Source organism: Saccopteryx bilineata, chromosome 4 (genome assembly GCF_036850765.1).
Source record: "Saccopteryx bilineata isolate mSacBil1 chromosome 4, mSacBil1_pri_phased_curated, whole genome shotgun sequence".
Classification (NCBI taxonomy): domain Eukaryota; kingdom Metazoa; phylum Chordata; class Mammalia; order Chiroptera; family Emballonuridae; genus Saccopteryx; species Saccopteryx bilineata.
This window is the reverse complement of record NC_089493.1, coordinates 126584968-126603508: the sequence shown is the minus strand read 5'-3', so window position 1 is coordinate 126603508 and position 18541 is coordinate 126584968. Positions and strand designations below refer to the sequence as shown.

General features: G+C 45.9%; 1 protein-coding gene across 1 annotated transcript in view; it reads right to left on the bottom strand.

Moving 5' to 3' along the window:
• The window catches only part of THSD4 (thrombospondin type 1 domain containing 4), a 692972-nt gene that overhangs the window by 542543 nt on the left and 131888 nt on the right, over nucleotides 1–18541 (bottom strand). The window contains exon 6 of the mRNA XM_066277962.1: nucleotides 5060–5162. Within this exon, the coding sequence (XP_066134059.1) occupies nucleotides 5060–5162 (103 nt within the window). The remainder of the gene's footprint in view (nucleotides 1–5059; nucleotides 5163–18541) is intronic.

The window sequence follows — 18541 nt, the reverse complement described above, 5'->3', positions numbered from 1 at the left end:
AAAGCCAATGACTTCCAATATAGGCATGCAACTCTAAGGTAATACCCCGTAAACTTCTGTTTTCATCCCCAACTTCCTGCTGGGCATCTGGCCACCATTCATTTGAATTCAACATGGAGGACACCCAAATCACCGTTCTGTTTTCACACAGATGCTGTCCTCAGGAGTTTGCTCGGTCACCAGGGACCCACTCACATGCCCAGTACACATGGCCTTGGCTCTCCAGGTGTTCCTAGGCGTGTGTGAGAGAGTACAAGACTGGGTCTTGCGAGGGTGTTACTGAAATAGGCCCCTAGTTTCCTTAAGGCCTGCCCTGTCCACTCTTAGTTTCATAATGACTCCACGCGTCTGTGCAGGAGCAGGGGCTGGGGGGAGAGAGTTCCAGGCATGTAGGAATAAGCTGCTTCATTAAAACATGACATCCTCATCCTAAGTCCACCAGCCCATGGACCTAAGCCTTCTTCTCTCGTGCCCCCACACATTGAAAACACTGTCCATGTTTTTACTGGCCAGTCCTTGCCCCCAGCCCAGGGTGGTGTCGGTGTGAGGGCTGACCTGGACGGGTGGAGGAATCGGCTCACCTGAGCACTGGGCGCCACATTCCATCTCTGCACCTCAGGGCTTTCATCAAGCAAAGAACTTGATCTAAGGGGCTCCTACAGACTGTGTGGCACCTTCAACGTCCCCTGCAGCTGCATCTACTATTCTTGCAAGTGGCTTAATGAAAATGCCCTGGACTGAAGAGGAAGGCATTCAGGAAGTCTGTCAGGCGTCCTGCCTGAGTCAGTTGTTCAGGCTGCTCACAGATAAGTCCATTTCTACTCCTTTGAGCCCACATGGGATGGTACCTCCCTGCTGCCCTTGATGTCAACTATGACATGCAGCTTGCTTTGACCAATGAGACCATGTCTCATTGCATATGTCCCTCCCTGCCTCAGTGGAAGCGAAAGTGAGACGCAGTTTCTATCAGCCTCAGTCCCACATGCTACATGACATGGAGCAGAGCAAGAGACAGACCTTTGCTGGGAAAGCATTAGGATCTGTGGGCTCTTTGTTACAGCAGCACAAGCTTATCACTCCAGACAGAAACAAGGCCCTGTTCACACGACCAACTGACAACCTCCCATCTCTGACCTAGCCTCGCCTCTGATTTAAGATTTCTACCCCGTTCAGTGCAGCCTCAGGGCCTCAGGTGCACTCAAGCTACCCAAACACAGAGTTGTCCCCTGGTTCTTGGGTTAAGACCTGCTGCTGGGCCCTGGCCAGTTGGCTCAGTGGTAGAGCATTGGCCTGGCGTGCGGGAGTCCCAAGTTCGATTCCCGGCCAGGGCACACAGGAGAAGTGTCCATCTGCTTCTCCACCCCTCTCCCTCTCCTTCCTCTCTGTCTCTCTCATCCCCTCCTGCAGCCAAGGCTCCATTAGAGCAAAGTTGGCCCGGGCACTGAGGATGGCTCCTTGGCCTCTGCCTCAGGCACTAGAATGGCTCTGGTTGCAGCAGAGCGACGCCCCAGATGGGCAGAGCATCACCCCCTGGTGGGCATGCCGGGTGGATCCCAGTCAGGCGCATACGGGAGTCTGTCTGACTGCCTCCCCGTTTCCAACTTCAGAAAAATACAAAAAAAAAAAAAAAAAAAAAAAAAAAGACCTGCTTTTTCTGTACAACCCACAGCGACCCAACAGAACTCTGGACTCCAGTGCTGTCCAACCCCAATACCCTAGGGCAATGGTTCTCAAAGTGTGCTCCAGGGCTCACTGGTGCACCCTAGAAGATTTCCAGGTGCACCCTATGGTATTCCAGAGAAATATGTGCCTGTTGGGGGCCAAAAAACCAACAGGGTTTTTGGAGTTTAGATTTTTGGGAGACAGAGGTATGGGAATTGGCTGTAAGTTGACAGTCTGCCCAACCCCCCACCTCACTTGCTTGATTAGGTTGCAAAATGCTGTTAAGCTGTGGTGCTGGATTGTTTACACTACCCCCCATGTTCCCCAGAAAGACTGGAGGCAAGTTTCTTCTATCCTTTGTTTGGTGTAAAGTTAGGATGATATGTATGGTGGGGGTTTTGGATTGATGATGACACAAAAGAAATTGTCTCTTGAAGCCTTTTGGATTTCTATAAAAGAAGAATATGTGGCAATATCTAAAAAAGCTTTGAACATTTTGCTACAATTTTCAACATCCTATTTATGTGAATTAGGATTTTCTACCCTCAATACAATTAAGAGTAAAAAGAAATTCTTCAATGTATTGACGAGGAAATAAGAGTTTGCCTTTCAAATATATGCCCAAACATTGAAGAAATCGCTAGGACACATCAGGTTCATGTTTCTCATAAATGCAAGAATGAAATAACTTAACACATTCGTGCCGGGACCTGCCGAATTTACTAAATCTTACTAAGAATGTATCTATATAAAGATAACTTTTTTGTCATTTTTAAATTTTTGAATCTCTCTGTTTTATGAATTCTAAAAAGCATAACTCAAAAAAATGTAACATAAAAATGTTTTTAATGTCAGAATAAATTTTATTTTGTATCTATTTCATTTAATTACCATAAAAGCACGCCTGAACTTTATATATTTTTCTTTAACATTTGACTTAATTATTACAACATATTTCTCAGAAACTTGTATATAGTGCACCTACAATTAGTTATATGTAGGATTTTAAATGCATCCGGACTTCAAAAAGTTTGAGAACCACTGGCTTAGGGCATGAAAACAGCCACCATTTTCTCCAATGTCAGCACCAAGGCAAGAGTCCTATTAAAGTGTCCCATTCTATAACTAAGTCGACCATATAATTTATTGTGCAAAATGGTTTGAGGGTGAAAAGGGCCTGGGGTGACAGGGATAAGTCATCCCTGTTCTGATAAATAGGATGTTTGGGCACCCAAATTCTTCTTCTGTCATCATTACAACAGAGGTCTAGGGCTGAGAAAAATCCCCTGAGGCCTTAACCAAGGCTAGATCCCATTCCCAGGAAATGTAATTAAAAGACTAAGAAGAAGCAAACGTGATACTAATGTGTTTATCAGAGAGCGAACTCTGCTTTTACTATCCTCTGTGGCCTCGGACCGGAGGAGCGCAGCTGTTTCCCTAAGTAGGCACATGTGAGTAGCAGCAGACATCCAAACAAAACTAAGAGCCCAATGCAAAATCCAGCCACATGTCTGAAGACCCTACGGAAATATTAATGGTGTCTTCCTCCCACGGGCCAGCCCGGGAGTCATATCAGAGGAAGGAGAATGAAACCAAGAAAACACTCTTAGCAGCAAAAAGGAATTATTTGAGCAAAACCACGGTCAATGCAACTTCAGTGACCAGGGGCTCCTCCTCTCCCAGGCACGTGAAACATCTTAAATGTCAGTAAATATTTTTAAAGAATGCTGGCCAGGAATTAATTTACTTCTTAATAACATCACAAAGACCCTATTTCCAAGTAAGATCAGAGTCACAGGTACTAGGGATAGGACTGCAACATATCTTTTGGGGGAACACAAATGAACCCACAGCCTTAAATGAGAGAGAGCTTCTCCCACTGACTGCTGGGTACGCCTGCTCACCCACCTGAGTAGTTAGTAGATAGAACCAAGAGATGGGGCAGCCTGGGAGCAGGGTCCCAACACAGCCCAGTTTCTGGCAGCCATCTCTGTCTGAAGCCCAGTCTACCTCTTGGGTTTCCCAATAACATGAGCAACAAAATACCTTTCTTATTTTAATGTGTGTAGGTTGGGTTTCTGACACAACCAAGAGTTCTAAATACTTAAAGAGTTCTAATATAATTAATGTATCTGTCTGTGAATGCTATATAATGTGAAGTCAAATAGCTTCCCATGATCTCAGTAGGGAAGAGAGGGTGGGTTCTGTATGAAAAACATTGGCCAGCATGACCAGGCAGTGGCACAGTGGATAGAGCATTGGACTGGGATGCAGAGGATGCAGGTTCGAAGCCCCGAGGTCACTGGCTTGAGCGTGGGCTCATTTGGTTTGATCATAGCTCACCAGCTTGGTCACTGGCTTGAGCAAGGAGTCACTCAGTCTGCTGTAGCCCCACGGTCAAGGCACATAGAAGAAAGTAATCAATGAACTGCAACAAAGGTGCTGCAACAAAGAATTGATGCTTCTCATCTCTCACCCTTCCTGTCTGTCCATCCCTATCTGTCCCTCTCTCTGTCTCTGTCACACACGAAAGAAAAAAGAAAAACATCGGCCATGAGATGATGACTGTTGAAGTGAAGTGATAGGTATGTAAGGGGCTTATTATTATACTATTATACTTCATACCTTTACATAGGTGTGAAATTTTCCAAAACAAAAAGATAGATCAAGTGTGAAGAACAAATTTTCATAGGACTCAGACTTTTCACAATCCCGCAAACTTTGGAGCTTGCTCTCTCCGTGATGGGAGGAAATAGATTGGAATTTAACATATTTTAGTGCAAAAAGCCACGTTATCATCTGCATTTCAACAAAGAGCAGTGACTCTGGGATCCAGAGAAGTACTGACAGTCTCTACCAGAATCGAGTCTTCTGTCATCTTCAAATAGCAGGAATCCTGGTCTTACGAATGATGCCAGCTTAACACATTTCATCTTTGGAAAGAGCATGTGAGGCTCATCTCCCTGCAGCCCCCGCATAAATGCCAAACAATCCTGCATGTTTCAATCCTGCATGTTTGCTTAGGCCCTCACACTAGGCCCTGCAGAAGAACCCAGGGAAAAGGGGAACTCCATCCACTCACTCCTCACAACCTTAGTGTGAACCCCTTGCTCCAACCCATCCCCCCAAGTCCTGTCCTGTCCCACTCGCCCTACCACCCTCAGACTCTGCTTGTTCTAGCAATGCCTCCTCCATCTGACTGATGGCCCAGGTGTCACCTGAGCTAGACGACCTTTGGTAAAAGCCAGTGCAGGCTCCCCTCTGCCTTGGGGTTACATTTCCTCCCCTACTGCCACTCTGCTCAGGATCACCAATTCCTCCAGCATCAACCAGAAGGCAACAAGGTTAAAGAACAGAAACAAATAATTTCTACAGGCAGGGCTGGGTCTATCCTTACCTTCTGCAAATGGTTCCCATTCATAGAAGCGGCCCATGAATGGCTTGTTGTTATAGGATGCACACTGTACTTCCCGAATACTTCTGCTGCTTTCTGGGCATACCTAATAAAGCAAACAGTAAATATGCAATTAGTGTCCATATATATCTTTCTGTACCCCAGTCCAGTCCCAGGAGACTGCTCCAATTTTAAATAACAGCCCTCCTCTTCCAAAACCAGGATTTCTGAAAATCTACAGATTACCTACATCAAAAATTTTAAATATAGATTCCAAGGCTTCACTCCAAGTTTATTAAATCAGAATCTCTGCAAGGACACTAATTTTTTTTTTAAGTGATTGTAGAGGAGATACAGAGACAGACTCCTGCACATGCCCTAACCAGAATCCACCTAGCAACCCATCTGGACATGATGCTCTGCCCATCTGGGGCCATGTGCATAACCAAGCTATTTTTAGCACCTGAGGCAGAGTTGATGGAGCCATCCTCAGCACCTGGGAAGACATGCTCAAATCAATCGAGCCATGGCTGCGGGAGGGGGAGAGAAAGAGTGAGAGAGAGAGAAGGGGGAAGGGAATGGGAGGAGAAGCCAATGGTCACTTCTCCTGTGTGTCCTGACCAGGAATCAAACCCAGGACATCCACAGGCTGGGTTATCACTCTACTACTGAGCCAACTAGCCAGGGCCAGGACATTAAATTTTAAACAAGCTCCTCAGGTGAAGTCTTTGCATACCGTAATCTGAAAACCACTAACCCAAACCTTCTGCTCCTGACAAATTGGTTTACTCACTCCTCTCAGAGAGGTCATCCATTTCCATCTGTGCCTGCTCATGCCATTCACATGCAGGGGGTGACACGTTCCTAGCAAATGCACACAGAGCCTTGGCCACAGGAAGCACTGCTTTAAACGTATTATACGTGTTAACTCATTTCATCCTCACAACGACCAATGAGGTAGATGTGAGAGTTCACAGACTTGTCACAGATGGCCAAGCTGAAGCACGGAGGAGCCGCACAGCCAGTGAGGATGGAGGCTAGATTTACCTCTAAGCCATAGGGTCGCCACCAGGCTGCATCTCAGTGTCCTTCCCATCCTGTCTAAATTCCGGTCTAATTATTTCCACCACCTCATGCAGGACCTCCCAGCCTTCAGCATGCAAAATAATCACCCCAAGATCTCCTGGGAAGTAGAAATTCCTTTGTCCCTCCCACAAGGATTATTTTTCAGTAAGTCTGGGATGAAGTCCAGAAATTGGTATTTTATCAAATCATCCAGGTGACTTGGATACTCTAGACTATGCAAAGAAAATATCCTGCTCCCTATGGCTTCCTTCTTTATTTGCAAATGCTACAAAAAAAGCAGAGTAACACAAAATAAATAAATGTGAAATAAGATAACAAGATCAGAATCTCTTCTGCAAGTCATGGCTAAAGTATGATTGAACATTTTTAAACCTAGCTACACTCTACTTAAGTGTGGAGTATGTGTTTTAATAATCAGACAGGAAAGGAATCTGGCTCTTTAAATATTAAAGCCCTGTGTGCAAGAAGTCTTCGGAATAAAGCACTAATAAGACAGCTCAAGTCCTGAAGGATTTATAAAGAAATCTACTGTGTGTATCAGAAACACCAGGTTTCCTGGAGGGCACAGGGCACATGGTGAAACCAGGTGGGAGGAGAGCGTCTCTTGTGTGATGGACAGTGGGTGGCTGCGGGCACAACACGCAGGGTGGCAGAGTCCTGCTGCACCATGGCCACACCACATGGACCAAGCAGCCATCTGAAGAATAGGATGGAACTTGGTGTGAAAAAAGGGCTGGGCAGGCTGAGCTCCAAAAGCAGTGAGAAGCTGACAGGCCAGGGGTAGGAGCTCTGGAAGCCAAGCTACTGGTGGCCCCATCGTTGGAATCATGCAAGGCTTCCAGCCACACCAGCTGTCTCTGTGAAGGATCTGGGGTTAGGATGATTTTTATAACCCTTTGGCCAGAACCAGACTTCAACAGGGATGTTATCTGCTGGATGACCTGAGAGAAGGCAGCATCTTTGCAACCAGAAATAATTGCTAAGGTGTTTGTTAAAAATACAGATTCTTGGGCATTCCCCACGGGGGGGGGGGGTCAGGAGGAGGGTCTGGGGACAGACACTGGAACGGCTCTCTCAAAACAATCTAATGCAGCCAGCCTGGCACCAGACGCACAGCCGCACCCAGACCTCGATCTCACTCCAAATTCCTTAACATGCAGTCGGAATGGGAGAGTCGTGCGCATCACACCACACCCCTTCAATTTACTGATGAGGAGCAGAGGCCTGAAGAGTGGCATACCCTGCCCAAGGTCCTAAACGAACAGAGACAGAGCCCCGAGTGTGGTCGCCCCAGCCTGGCTATAATCAAACCCTAGACATGAGCTGCCTGTGGCAGGCTTTCTAAGGGCACCGGAACCAGTGGGCTAAATGTCCTGTTCCTCTGAGAACCATGCCCACACAACACCAAGCGGCTCTGCCAGGAGCCTCCAGACAGAAGCCACCTTAATGAACCTCGTGGCAGTCACCAGAATTGGAAGTTGCAGACCACAAAAGCATAGCCAGTCTGCTTAACCCCTTTCTCTCCGTCAGCAAAATAGTGCTAACAGGCCAAACGATGAGTCCATGCACTGATTAGCCCATTCAGAATCACTGAGAATTGCTCAGTATTTGATTATATAAATGTCTATTTTGTCCACAAACCATTAAGTAAAAAAGCGTTAAAAGGATTATGTGGTGTGTGCGTGCGTGTGTGCATGTGTGTGTGTAAAGAGAAATAAACATTAAAAGTATTATCTCTGGAACGTGAGTTATAGACATTTTCTCTTCACAATTAACTTGGTTTATTTATATTGTCTAATTTTTCTGCAGTAAATATGTAATATTTATGTAATAAAATTATGTAAATTTTTTATCAGAGTTGAACTCTTCCGAATACATTGGCCCTTGGCCACTCTGCATGTGCTTCTGATTCATAATCTCACGGTGCATCTTACTGTCCCACTAATGCCTGCTGTGTTTACTACATCCGTTGTATCTGCCAAGCCAACCAGTCACTTGTGATAGATGGGTCGTTCAGAGCACCCTGTCCTTGGTCATTAAATTCTGTGTCCCTGAGCATGGTCCAGTTACCTCCTGAGGGAAGAGGACTTGTGGCATCAGATCCACAGTAGGGGGTCACCTGGCCAAGTCCAGAGGCTGACTGTCCAACTAGCAGTTAGCATGGGGAAGTACAGCAGGAGTTAACAAGGTGCTCTGGCAGATGGGCACGGCCTTGTGTGCGAACGTGAGCAGAGACCTGCATGATGCCAGGCAAGCTGCCAGTTAGAAGCAGGGCACTACTTGCTGAGAAGAGGAGGGACCTAGTCAGAGAAACACAGGCTCACTGGGCCCAGATATGGACGGGAGTTTTTCAGACGAATAGTGGTGCTGGTGAGGAAGCAGAAGTCAGGGATGATGATGATGATGATTAAGCACTAACTAAATGCCAGATACTCCACCATGTGACTTACATGTATTTAACTCATTTAATCCTCACAATAACTATTACACCCACTTTATAGGTAAGGAAGCTAAGAAAACAAAAAGCAAGAGCTGCCCAAGATGATGGGGCTAAGTGGTGGAGTCAGGATCTAAACCCACATACTATGGCTCTAGAACACATGCTAGTAACCACTTTGCCCCGATGGCTCTTTTGATCGTGTGGACAGCAAAGTTAATAAGCAATGGGCTCTCAGATAGGAGAGCCGGAACTGCTATCAGGAAGTCCTAGAGGCCACAGTCAGCTTCAGCCTCTGAGGCTGGTAAAGTGGCCCGAGGTGTCAGGAGCTGGGAGTTGTGGCCTGAGGACAAAAACTGAAAACCTTGTTGGGGCCATTGCAGATATTCTGTTTGGTGTCTCTTACAGAGTAGGTCTGTTTTTACTTGTTACACTATTATCAGTATAGGATCTCATCTCAGTTTACAGACTCTCTGAAGTCTAAACTTCCAGGTTATGGGTCATTTTACATTTGTTATATTTTAAACGGGCTGTTTCCTGAAGCCATAGATAGTCACACTTGCCTTATCAGTAAGTTTCTATATTACACAGGAGTTAGCCTTGGGCAGGTGTTTCTGCAGATGGTTGAGCCCTTCCATGGACATAAGATTCTTGGAATTTTCAGGGAAGAAAACTGAGACGGGGCGGGCGAGGGGGGGTGGGGGGGGACATGCCAACAGAGATTAGGCTCACTCAGGATGTGCCCAACCAAGACTGAAGACTCAGATTCAAGTAATGGCCCCTGGGAGGTAAATTTCCTTCAAATGACTCCCTTCTGCCCAAAGGAGGGAGGGATGTTTCCACTGCTCTGTTATGGAAAGTCAAATAAAGATGCACTTTAATATAATAAACTGACTCCTTATGAAGCACGTCAGGCCCTCTCCAATGTTCCATCTAGACAACTGCAGGGGGTTGCTAAGAGTCGCAGGGAGTGTTATAGAAACTAGACAATAATTCTAGTGACCCTGGTTAATCGAGATGACAACAGCCTACACCTAACTTCATTGCTCAAGAGGCCACTGGCAGTGATCAGATGCTTATGTCTTGGTAATTAATGACCTTGAGTTCCCCCAGGGGACTAAAGAGCATTGTACACAACGAACGTGGCACCAGGGAACATGACCTTGAAGTGTGCCTGGGTCAAATATGCATTTCTGTTTTATTCTCTTCATTGCTCTGGATTCAATCAAAAGAATGGCTACCATAGCAACATGTGATGTATTTAAACATCAACACCGTAGGGAAATCTAAAAAAAAAAGAAGTCTAGAAAATATCCCCACAAGGCCATGAGAAAGTGGCTATGTGGCCCTGGGCAAAGCACCTTGCTTCTCTAAACCTAAGTTACTCCTACCATTCTCACCTCCCAGAGACTTTCATGAGAATTAAATTAGCAACATGTTCAAGTTTCTAGTGAATAGCAATGCTAATCATTGGCTGAGTTGGGCACCAAGTAGATATCATAGTTTCAGGAGCTCTAACTGCCTAAAAGTAGGTGTTCCGAGCAAACGCCCCTCCTTTCTTTTCTGGAAAAGAGTCTCTCCAACCGCCCCCCTCCCCCCCCCCCCATCTCCACAAGCTGGAGAGTCATATGAACCATAGACCAAACTTTCGTACAAGTAATCCAGCACATTTTTCAAGTGTGTTCAATATCTGCTTTCTCGGGTTACTTGGAGCAGACTCAACGCTGCAAAGATTCTGTGGCCACCCCCACCACTTCCAGCATGTTTCTCCCAGGAAGAGGACTAGTTTCTCCCAAAGGGTGGGTCAAGGCTTTGAATTTAAATAACAAAACAAAAAACTAAGGTTTTCTTAGTTTTCAAACACTTGTTTCCCTTGTCCAGTTCACAATGAAAATCCCTAGATTGTCAACTGGTATGACGCAAGAGGGGAACCACGAGAATTATTAAGATGTGCATTACCTGACAATGTAGTTAGGGCACTGCCCTCTTTTATTGTGGATTGTCACATAAAAAAAGAACAACAGGCAATACAATGATAGCTTTCTGGTGTGAGTGAATCAAAAGCATGCCTTTTTTTTTTAATCGAATTGGCAAAAATATAATACAGTTTTTTGGTGCACTGCAGAATTTCAGCAATTAGTTTATGTATGCTATGAGATGAAAAATGTTGAAAATTAATGTCCTAGGGAAAGGTGCTCCCCTCTCATTCAATGCGTACATCAAAGGCACAAGAGATGTTGACGTGACTAAGCCCACCCATTTACCTAAGAGAACCCTGTGTTTTTAAGTACTCTGGACACATGCCCACAAAAACCCAGGCCTATTCTACAAGGGCTTATTCATCTCTCCCTCTTTAGAACATTCATGTATCTTGATGCCAGGAAGAAGGTCTGAAAGAGAACACCTTCTCTGTTCTTCTAACTAACCAGGAAGTATACAGCAAGATGTTCAAGACCGTACTTTCCCCAGGAGCATCCATTCCCAGTGGCTGCTCCAGGGGGCACATGAGGGAGACTGGTTGTGTCCCTCTGTTCTCTGCTGGGGCAGGGTGTGAAATTCCTCTGCAGGTGAGCAGGGCTGTGCTCCCGCCACCTGCCCGGGGTGGTGGGTGGAGGATGTAGAGAAGAACCCCGTATCCTCTTCCCAGGATTTCACAGGCCAAAATACATAAACCAAAATACGGGGTGAGCGAAAGCAGGTCTACAGCTGTTTGTACAGAAAAAGACACACAAGTGACGATTGTTACCATGGCTTTATTAATGCAAAAGAATATCACTCACAACTTTAGACCTTGCACCACTGTAAAGAATTCTATAAGAAGAATTTAACAAATTATTTGGGCACTCAATTTTCAATCTTGGAAAACAAGGAGTTAACTGAACCTTCCTAATGTTGATAAATAAGAAAGTAAAAATTAATAAGCTATATATAGTGTGTCCGTAAAGTCATGGTGCACTTTTGACCAGTCACAGGAAAGCAACAAAAGACGATAGAAATATAAAATCTGCACCAAATAAAAGGAAAACCCTCCCAGTTTCTGTAGGATGATGTGGCAGCATGTGCACATGCGCAGATGATGACGTAACACCGTGTATACAGCAGAGCAGCCCACGGCCATGCCAGTCAAGATGTGGACGGTACAGAGGAAAGTTCAGTGTGTTCTATGGCTCGCTAAATTCGAATCCGTGACCAAAGTGCAACGTGAGTATCGGCGCGTTTATAACAAAGCGCCATCACATAGGAATAACATCACTCGGTGGGATAAGCAGTTGAAGGAAACCGGCAGTTTGGTGGAGAAACCCCGTTCTGGTAGGCCATCAGTCAGTGACGAGTCTGTAGAGGCTATACGGGATAGCTACCTAAGGAGCCCTAAAAAATCTGTGCATGCGTGTGCTCGACAATTACACCTAAGCAAGACTACAGTTCATAAAGTGTTAAAGAAACGTCTCTGTTTTACAGGGTACAAATTGCGGCTGTTGCAAGCTATCAAACTGGCGGATAGACCCACACAATGCGCGTTTGCTACAGATATGCTTCATGAGATCGACAATGATGCGAGATTTTTGCAGAAGATTGTGTTTAGTGATGAGGTGACCTTCCATATCTGTGGACATGTTCATCGCCATAATGTCCGAATATGGGCTGCTGAACATCCTCATGCCTACGTTGAATACGAACGTAACACCCCTAAAGTGAACATGTGGTGTGGACTGATGCATGATAAGGTGATAGGCCCATTTTTTTTCGTGGAGCAGTCTGTGACGGCAAAGTCCTATCTTGACATGTTGGAATTGTATGCAGTGCCATGATTTCCAGAAGGTGTCATCTTTCAACAGAACAATGCTCCTCCACACTACGCCACCATTGTTCGTGAGTTTCTGGATAGAACATTCCCCCGGTAGTGGATAATCAGGGGTTCTCTGAAGCCATGGCCACCATGATCCCCGGATCTGATGCACTTAGACTTTTACTTTTGGGGTTATGTGAAGCAACATGTGTACATTGAACATATCAACAACATTAATCACTTAAAACAGAGAATCACAGATGTTATTCACTCTCTTACACCAGACGTCCTTACCCGTGTGTGGCAAGAACTTCACTATCGTTTGGATGTGTGTAGGGCAACAAATGGAGCCCACATCGAACTGCACTGAATAGGTAGAAACTGGGAGAGTTTTCCTTTTATTTGGTGCAGATTTCACATTTCTATCGTCTTTTGTTGCTTTCCTGTCACCAGTCAAAAGTGCACCATGACTTTATGGACACATGGCATATTAAAAATATGATTGAAAATTGAAATGTGGCCTGCTGAGATCAGCAGAGTAGGAGGAAAGGGGGTGATTTCTTCCTTTTCAGTGGGAGGAGCTGACAGAGAAAATCTGAAGTTGATAATATAAAAAAGCAGGGAGGGGTATTAGCATGCTATTTAGAGTTATGGGGAGAATGACCATAAAAAGCTAAACATTAAAAATGACTAACTGTGGCTCTGGCCAGTTAGCTCAGTGGTATAGCATCAGCCTAGTATATGGATGTACTGGGTTCGATTCCAAGTCAGGCCACACAGGAGAAGTGACCATCTGCTTCTCCATCCCTCTCCTCTCTTCCTCTCTTTCTCTCTCTCTTCCCCTCTTGCAGCCATGGCTCAATTGGTTCAAGCACATCAGTCCCTGGCGCTGAGGATGGCTCCATGAAGTCTCCATCTCAGGCACTAAATATAGCTCAGTTGTGAGCATGGTCCAAGATGGGCAGAGCGTTGGCCCAAGACGGGTTGTCGGGGGGATCCCGGTCAGGGAGCATGTGGGAGTCAACCTCCCCTCCTCTCACTTGGAAAAGAAGAAAAAATAATGACTGACTATGACTTCATCATGGGAGAGGGACTAAGATACACCTCTCTCTACCACTGTTACATTTCTCAATACTTTTTATAATCACAAAAAGTGACAACTGTGAACAATTCATATACAGGTGCGTGTGATACTTATATATCTAGTCCATGAATATATGTGACTATTTCCATTTAGTATTTAAGTATTTAATAAATAGACTTAATATTTCTATATCCACAGGTATTCACATATGTATATGATAGGCCATGGAGAGACTATGAAGAAGTCAACTGAAAAACGTTCCATGGGGAAGCGGAATGACATCATGAGCACAACACGAGCACACACTTCCTGGAAAAGGAGGCTGGTGATGGTGATGAGCTCAGAGTAAAAGAAAACTACACTGAACCTGCAGGTAGAGAGGTCTGTCCCCCCAGGGGCTGGCCCAACACTTCCTGCAGGTCTTACACCTAACAGAATCTCACTGGATTCCTACTCGGCCCACTGGCTCAGTTTCTCCGTAAAACCAGGAAGCTGGCAGCTCCTCTTTCATTCAGTATCAGACTAGAAATGTGGCTGAAATAGAATCTGCCCGAACAGGGCATGCTTAACCTTAACCACACTGAAGATCTGTCTGACATCTTTCCTTGATTTTCACTTCCCATGCGTGAGGCAGAGACAACACCACATGGATGAATCCACTGGCAGGAGCCAGCCCCACCCCAGGGAAATTTACTGGAGAGTCGCTGATGCCAGGACTCATTACATCCCTGTTTGCTAAAAGCTGGTTTTTTAGCTCCAGGAGTTTTTCCTCTCAAAACATTAAGTGCTCTCTGTCTAAACTCGAGATCAAGCCTCCTCTGGCAACAACAGTACACCTTAAAAACATCTAGCCTTGTCCCCACCTTGCCCTTTGCCTCCCTTCTCCACAAGAAGTCAGAGCGCCACCCCCTCTCCAGGAGAGAGTGCAGAATCCAGGGTGCTTCTGAGAGTGTGGGGAGAGTCACCCCTCCAGCACCAAGGGCACAGAGTGTCCTGGTCTATGCATGCATTTAGCAAATAACAATAACTCCAGAAACAGCTGGCAGGAAAGAAGTCTGCTTTAATGGTGTCCCTCAGGCAACAGAGCAATGTGGTCTGGTTTTCTCCTTGCCCAGTTTCACCCCTATACAGACTCTTCTTTGGTTCCTAAGCTTTGGCCTTCCAAGAGCGTGCATAAAGAAGAAACAACTCTCCATTCGATTACCTGTGTGCTTGTTGTTTCTGCCACAGCTGGGAAAGTGCAGTGTGGTGGACAAACCGCGGACACCTCCCCCGTCCTGAGGTCACCCTGTACTGCTGCTCCCAACAACATCTGGTTCCACCAAGAGGCCCCTGAGAACTCCCTTCTCCCTCCTTGGCCATGATGGCAGTATAAAGGGGCTCTAACTAGGTCCTTGTCACTCCCTGTAACTAGAAAACTCTCCAAACACCTGCACAATCTGCAATTCTCCAGGAAGGCCTTCACTGACTCTGTCAGAACCAGGCGAACCTCCCCCATCTGCAGATTTCAAAGTGCCTATGGGCACATGTAGGGCTGTCTGTGTGCTCTGCACTTGTTAGTACCTAGTTCTAAAACTATTTCCCACTAGACTCTGAGCTCCTTCAGGACAGAGCTTACTCTAATCTTGGTGTCCCTGACCCCACCCAGTCAATGCCACTGTGCACCTGGACGCCAAGTCACAGTCTGCATAGTAAGTGACCGTGGTCGGGGCTGAGCCTGATGCCTGCTCTATGAGACCACAAATTCTCCAATGAGACTGGAGTAGGTCACCTTGGCTTCCTCATATACACTGAAGGCAAGAAATTAAACACCTTTCTTAGCTTTAAAGATGACATCCAGATATCATTAGGGCTGCATGAATTAGTGATTTGGCAGTATGTCACAGGGGACAACTTCCATGAGCTTAACAATCCAAGAGATACTCTAGAATGCTTAAAATTCCACATGGCATTGTAAGGTAGAGCTTAATATCAAATATGCACATTCAAGAGTATAAAGAATCCACTGGCATGAAGTTATCTACAGTCTCATTTTCCTCGCTTTAAACAAGACCCAAAGGTGATTATACTGAAGCTACATCACGGTGGAGTCTTGTTCTATTGCTGGGCAAAGAGAAAGGTCTCTTGACCACAGCTAACCCAGAGGTCAAAGGGGGACTGAGTAAGTCTGACTGTTTCATCCACAAATGTGTGACTTGGCACTTAAGAACTGAAAGCTGTTCAGATATGGGAAGAGCTTACTCCACTCCTATCTACAGAGAGGCATGTAAGTCACATTTATTCATCCAGGTCCAAATGATATACTTACTAGCAACTTGTCTGTATAATGCTACACTCCACAGATTTAGGGCCGGATCTGAACCTTGCATCAATCTTCTGGAGTAGGCACTATTATCTCTGCTTTAGGGAAGGTCCTCAGAAAGTTGTTACTCTCCAGAGGAAACCCCGCTCTCTGATGGTGCAGCTCAAGTCTGTATGCAGCTCAGCTTTGCTCCCTAACACATGATCCCTTGCAGGCCTAACCTTCAATTTAACCAGTGGTTTAGAATTGCTTTCTGACTTTTCACAGTATTTTTTTAAGTTTCTCATTCATCTATCTCACATATAGGAGTCAAACAAGGCCATGTGACATTTCTGTATTTTAAGATGTTAAAGAATTAACTCCCCAGTAAGACTGTGTGTGGCTGATGCTGGACATGGCCTTTTCCTCTCCCTAGTCCCTGTTGCCATGGTCATGGATCCTGGCCGCAAGCTGTGGAAGAGAGGGTACTAAAGCTGCAGCGGAGGTTTTACTAAGGACAAGGGAACTGAGTCACAGATATGCTCAAGAAGAAAGAGCACAGAACAGTGTGTACACCCCGCCCCCATCTCTGAGTGCCCGCTGCCTGCCTGCTTGCCCATAGACAGAGTTTCACTTGAGCAATTGCCCAGGGCTTAGATATCAAACCATCAACCCCTCAACAGTGTGGAGCTTTTGCTGACCTGTCACATCAGTGCCGCCCCTGTATGTAAGTAATAAAGGCTATGTCCACTCCATCTGGCCCTCATTGTACTTTCTTTGGGATCTCACAGCAACATCAGCTCGATTTGCCAGGTCTGGACCTCCTGTGTTACAGACTGTGATTATTTAAAATAGCTAGGAAGAGGTGGGAGGGAAAGAAAAGAGGGTCCCACCCTGTGGCAGGCATGGCCACATGAGATTCTGACACAATCCTGCCATCCTGTCTTTGTCTAAGCTGCTTCTTTTTACCCCCAAATGTTCTTTTCTCTCTCTCTTTTTTTTTCTTTTTTGCCATCCTTGGAAGCGCAGCCCAATTGTTCCAGCCTCAGTGGAGTCTTCTGCAACCCTGTGGCCTTCTGCTCTTTGCTCTGACTTCTTCCTCTCACTAACTGCTTCAGCACCAAGCATAATGATGTACGAATAGCTGCAGGTGGCAACTTCCTTGTCATTAGACCATAAAGATGTTGGTAGAGGGACTGTGCCCAGTGATGAGAAACTGCTCTGAGATATGGAAGTTGTCAAAACCATCTCCCCTAATTCAGGCCACCTTTCATTTGCATTACCATACAGCTCGGCACTGACCTCTGCTGTGGGAGTGGAGTGGTCTGAGAAAGGGCACATTCTATTAGAACTGGGGTGAGACATATTGGGAACTTAGTTTTAGGTGTTGAGTTCTGAAATCAGTGGATATTTCCAACCTTCCCTGGCCTACTTTCCCTTCCTCTTCTTCTCCCAGATAATAACTGGGAGAGATGTCTAAATGCATGCATTATTTTTAATCTTTGGAGAGGACTTAATTGATAGCCTACAGTCCCCGTGAGATTAGTATGATTTTTCCCAATAGCACCCTTTCACCTTTTCCCTCTTTGAATAAAAAGATTTGAGTAATTTGGACATTTGTGTCATGTCTTCATGTTGGACACAGGGAAGGATATGTAAATGTTCATGTGAGGTCACTGGTGCTATGAGGCTGGGGCACATGGGTCCACATGGAGAATGTACACGTTAAGACTTCACACAGCAGGACTGGAACTGCTCTCCTTACATTGGTCCTTGACTAGTGGCTGAACATTGGGATTTTGGAATCACTCCCTAAGTGATAAGAGTTCACAAACCATATGTATAAGCAATATACCCACTATGCCCAAACCATATGTATAAGCAATAGAGTTTAGGCTGAACATCTGCTTTCTTTTGAACTTGGGGACTTTAGTTATGTGTCAGGCAGAGGATGCTTCTGTGACCAACCCCCAGTGAGAACTTTGGGCACAAGGCCTCTGACAAGCTCCCCTGGTAGACGACAGGCCACATGTATTGTCACAACTCAGTGCTGGGGATTAAGTATGTCTCTGCTCCCCTGGGAGAGGGCTTTTGGAAGCTTGTGCCTGCTTTCTGGGGACTCGACCTATTGTGTCTTTCTTTCTCTTTACTGGTTCTTTTCTGTATCCTTTTATTATAATAAATCACAGTTTTGTGTATGACTACAGACTGGGTCTTGTGAATGCTCCTGGTAAATCATCAAACCAAGGAATGGTTTTAAGGACCCCTGGCAAAGCTATCATTGAGAATTAAAGAACATATAAAGAGCTTCCCAGACAAGAAAAAGATAAAGAGTTCATCACCTCCAAACCAGTATTACAAGAAATGTTAAAAGGTCTTCTTTGGCCCTGGCCGGTTGGCTCAGTGGTAGAGCGTCGGCCTGGCATGCAGAAGTCCCGGGTTCGATTCCTGGCCAGGGCACACAGGAGAGGCGCCCATCTGCTTCTCCACCCCTCCCCCTCTCCTTCCTCTCTGTCTCTCTCTTCCCCTCCCGCAGCCAAGGCTCCACTGGAGCAAAGATGGCCCGGGCGCTGGGGATGGCTCCTCAGCCTCTGCCCCAGGTGCTAGAGTGGCTCTGGTCGCAGCAGAGCGACGCCCTGGAGGGGCAGAGCATCGCCCCCTGGTGGGCAGAGCATTGCCTCCTGGTGGGCGTGCTGGGTGGATCCCGGTCGGACGCATGCGGGAGTCTGACTGTCTCTCCCCGTTTCCGGCTTCAGAAAAATACAGGGGAAAAAAAAAAAAAAAAAGGTCTTCTTTGAGGCCCTGGCCAG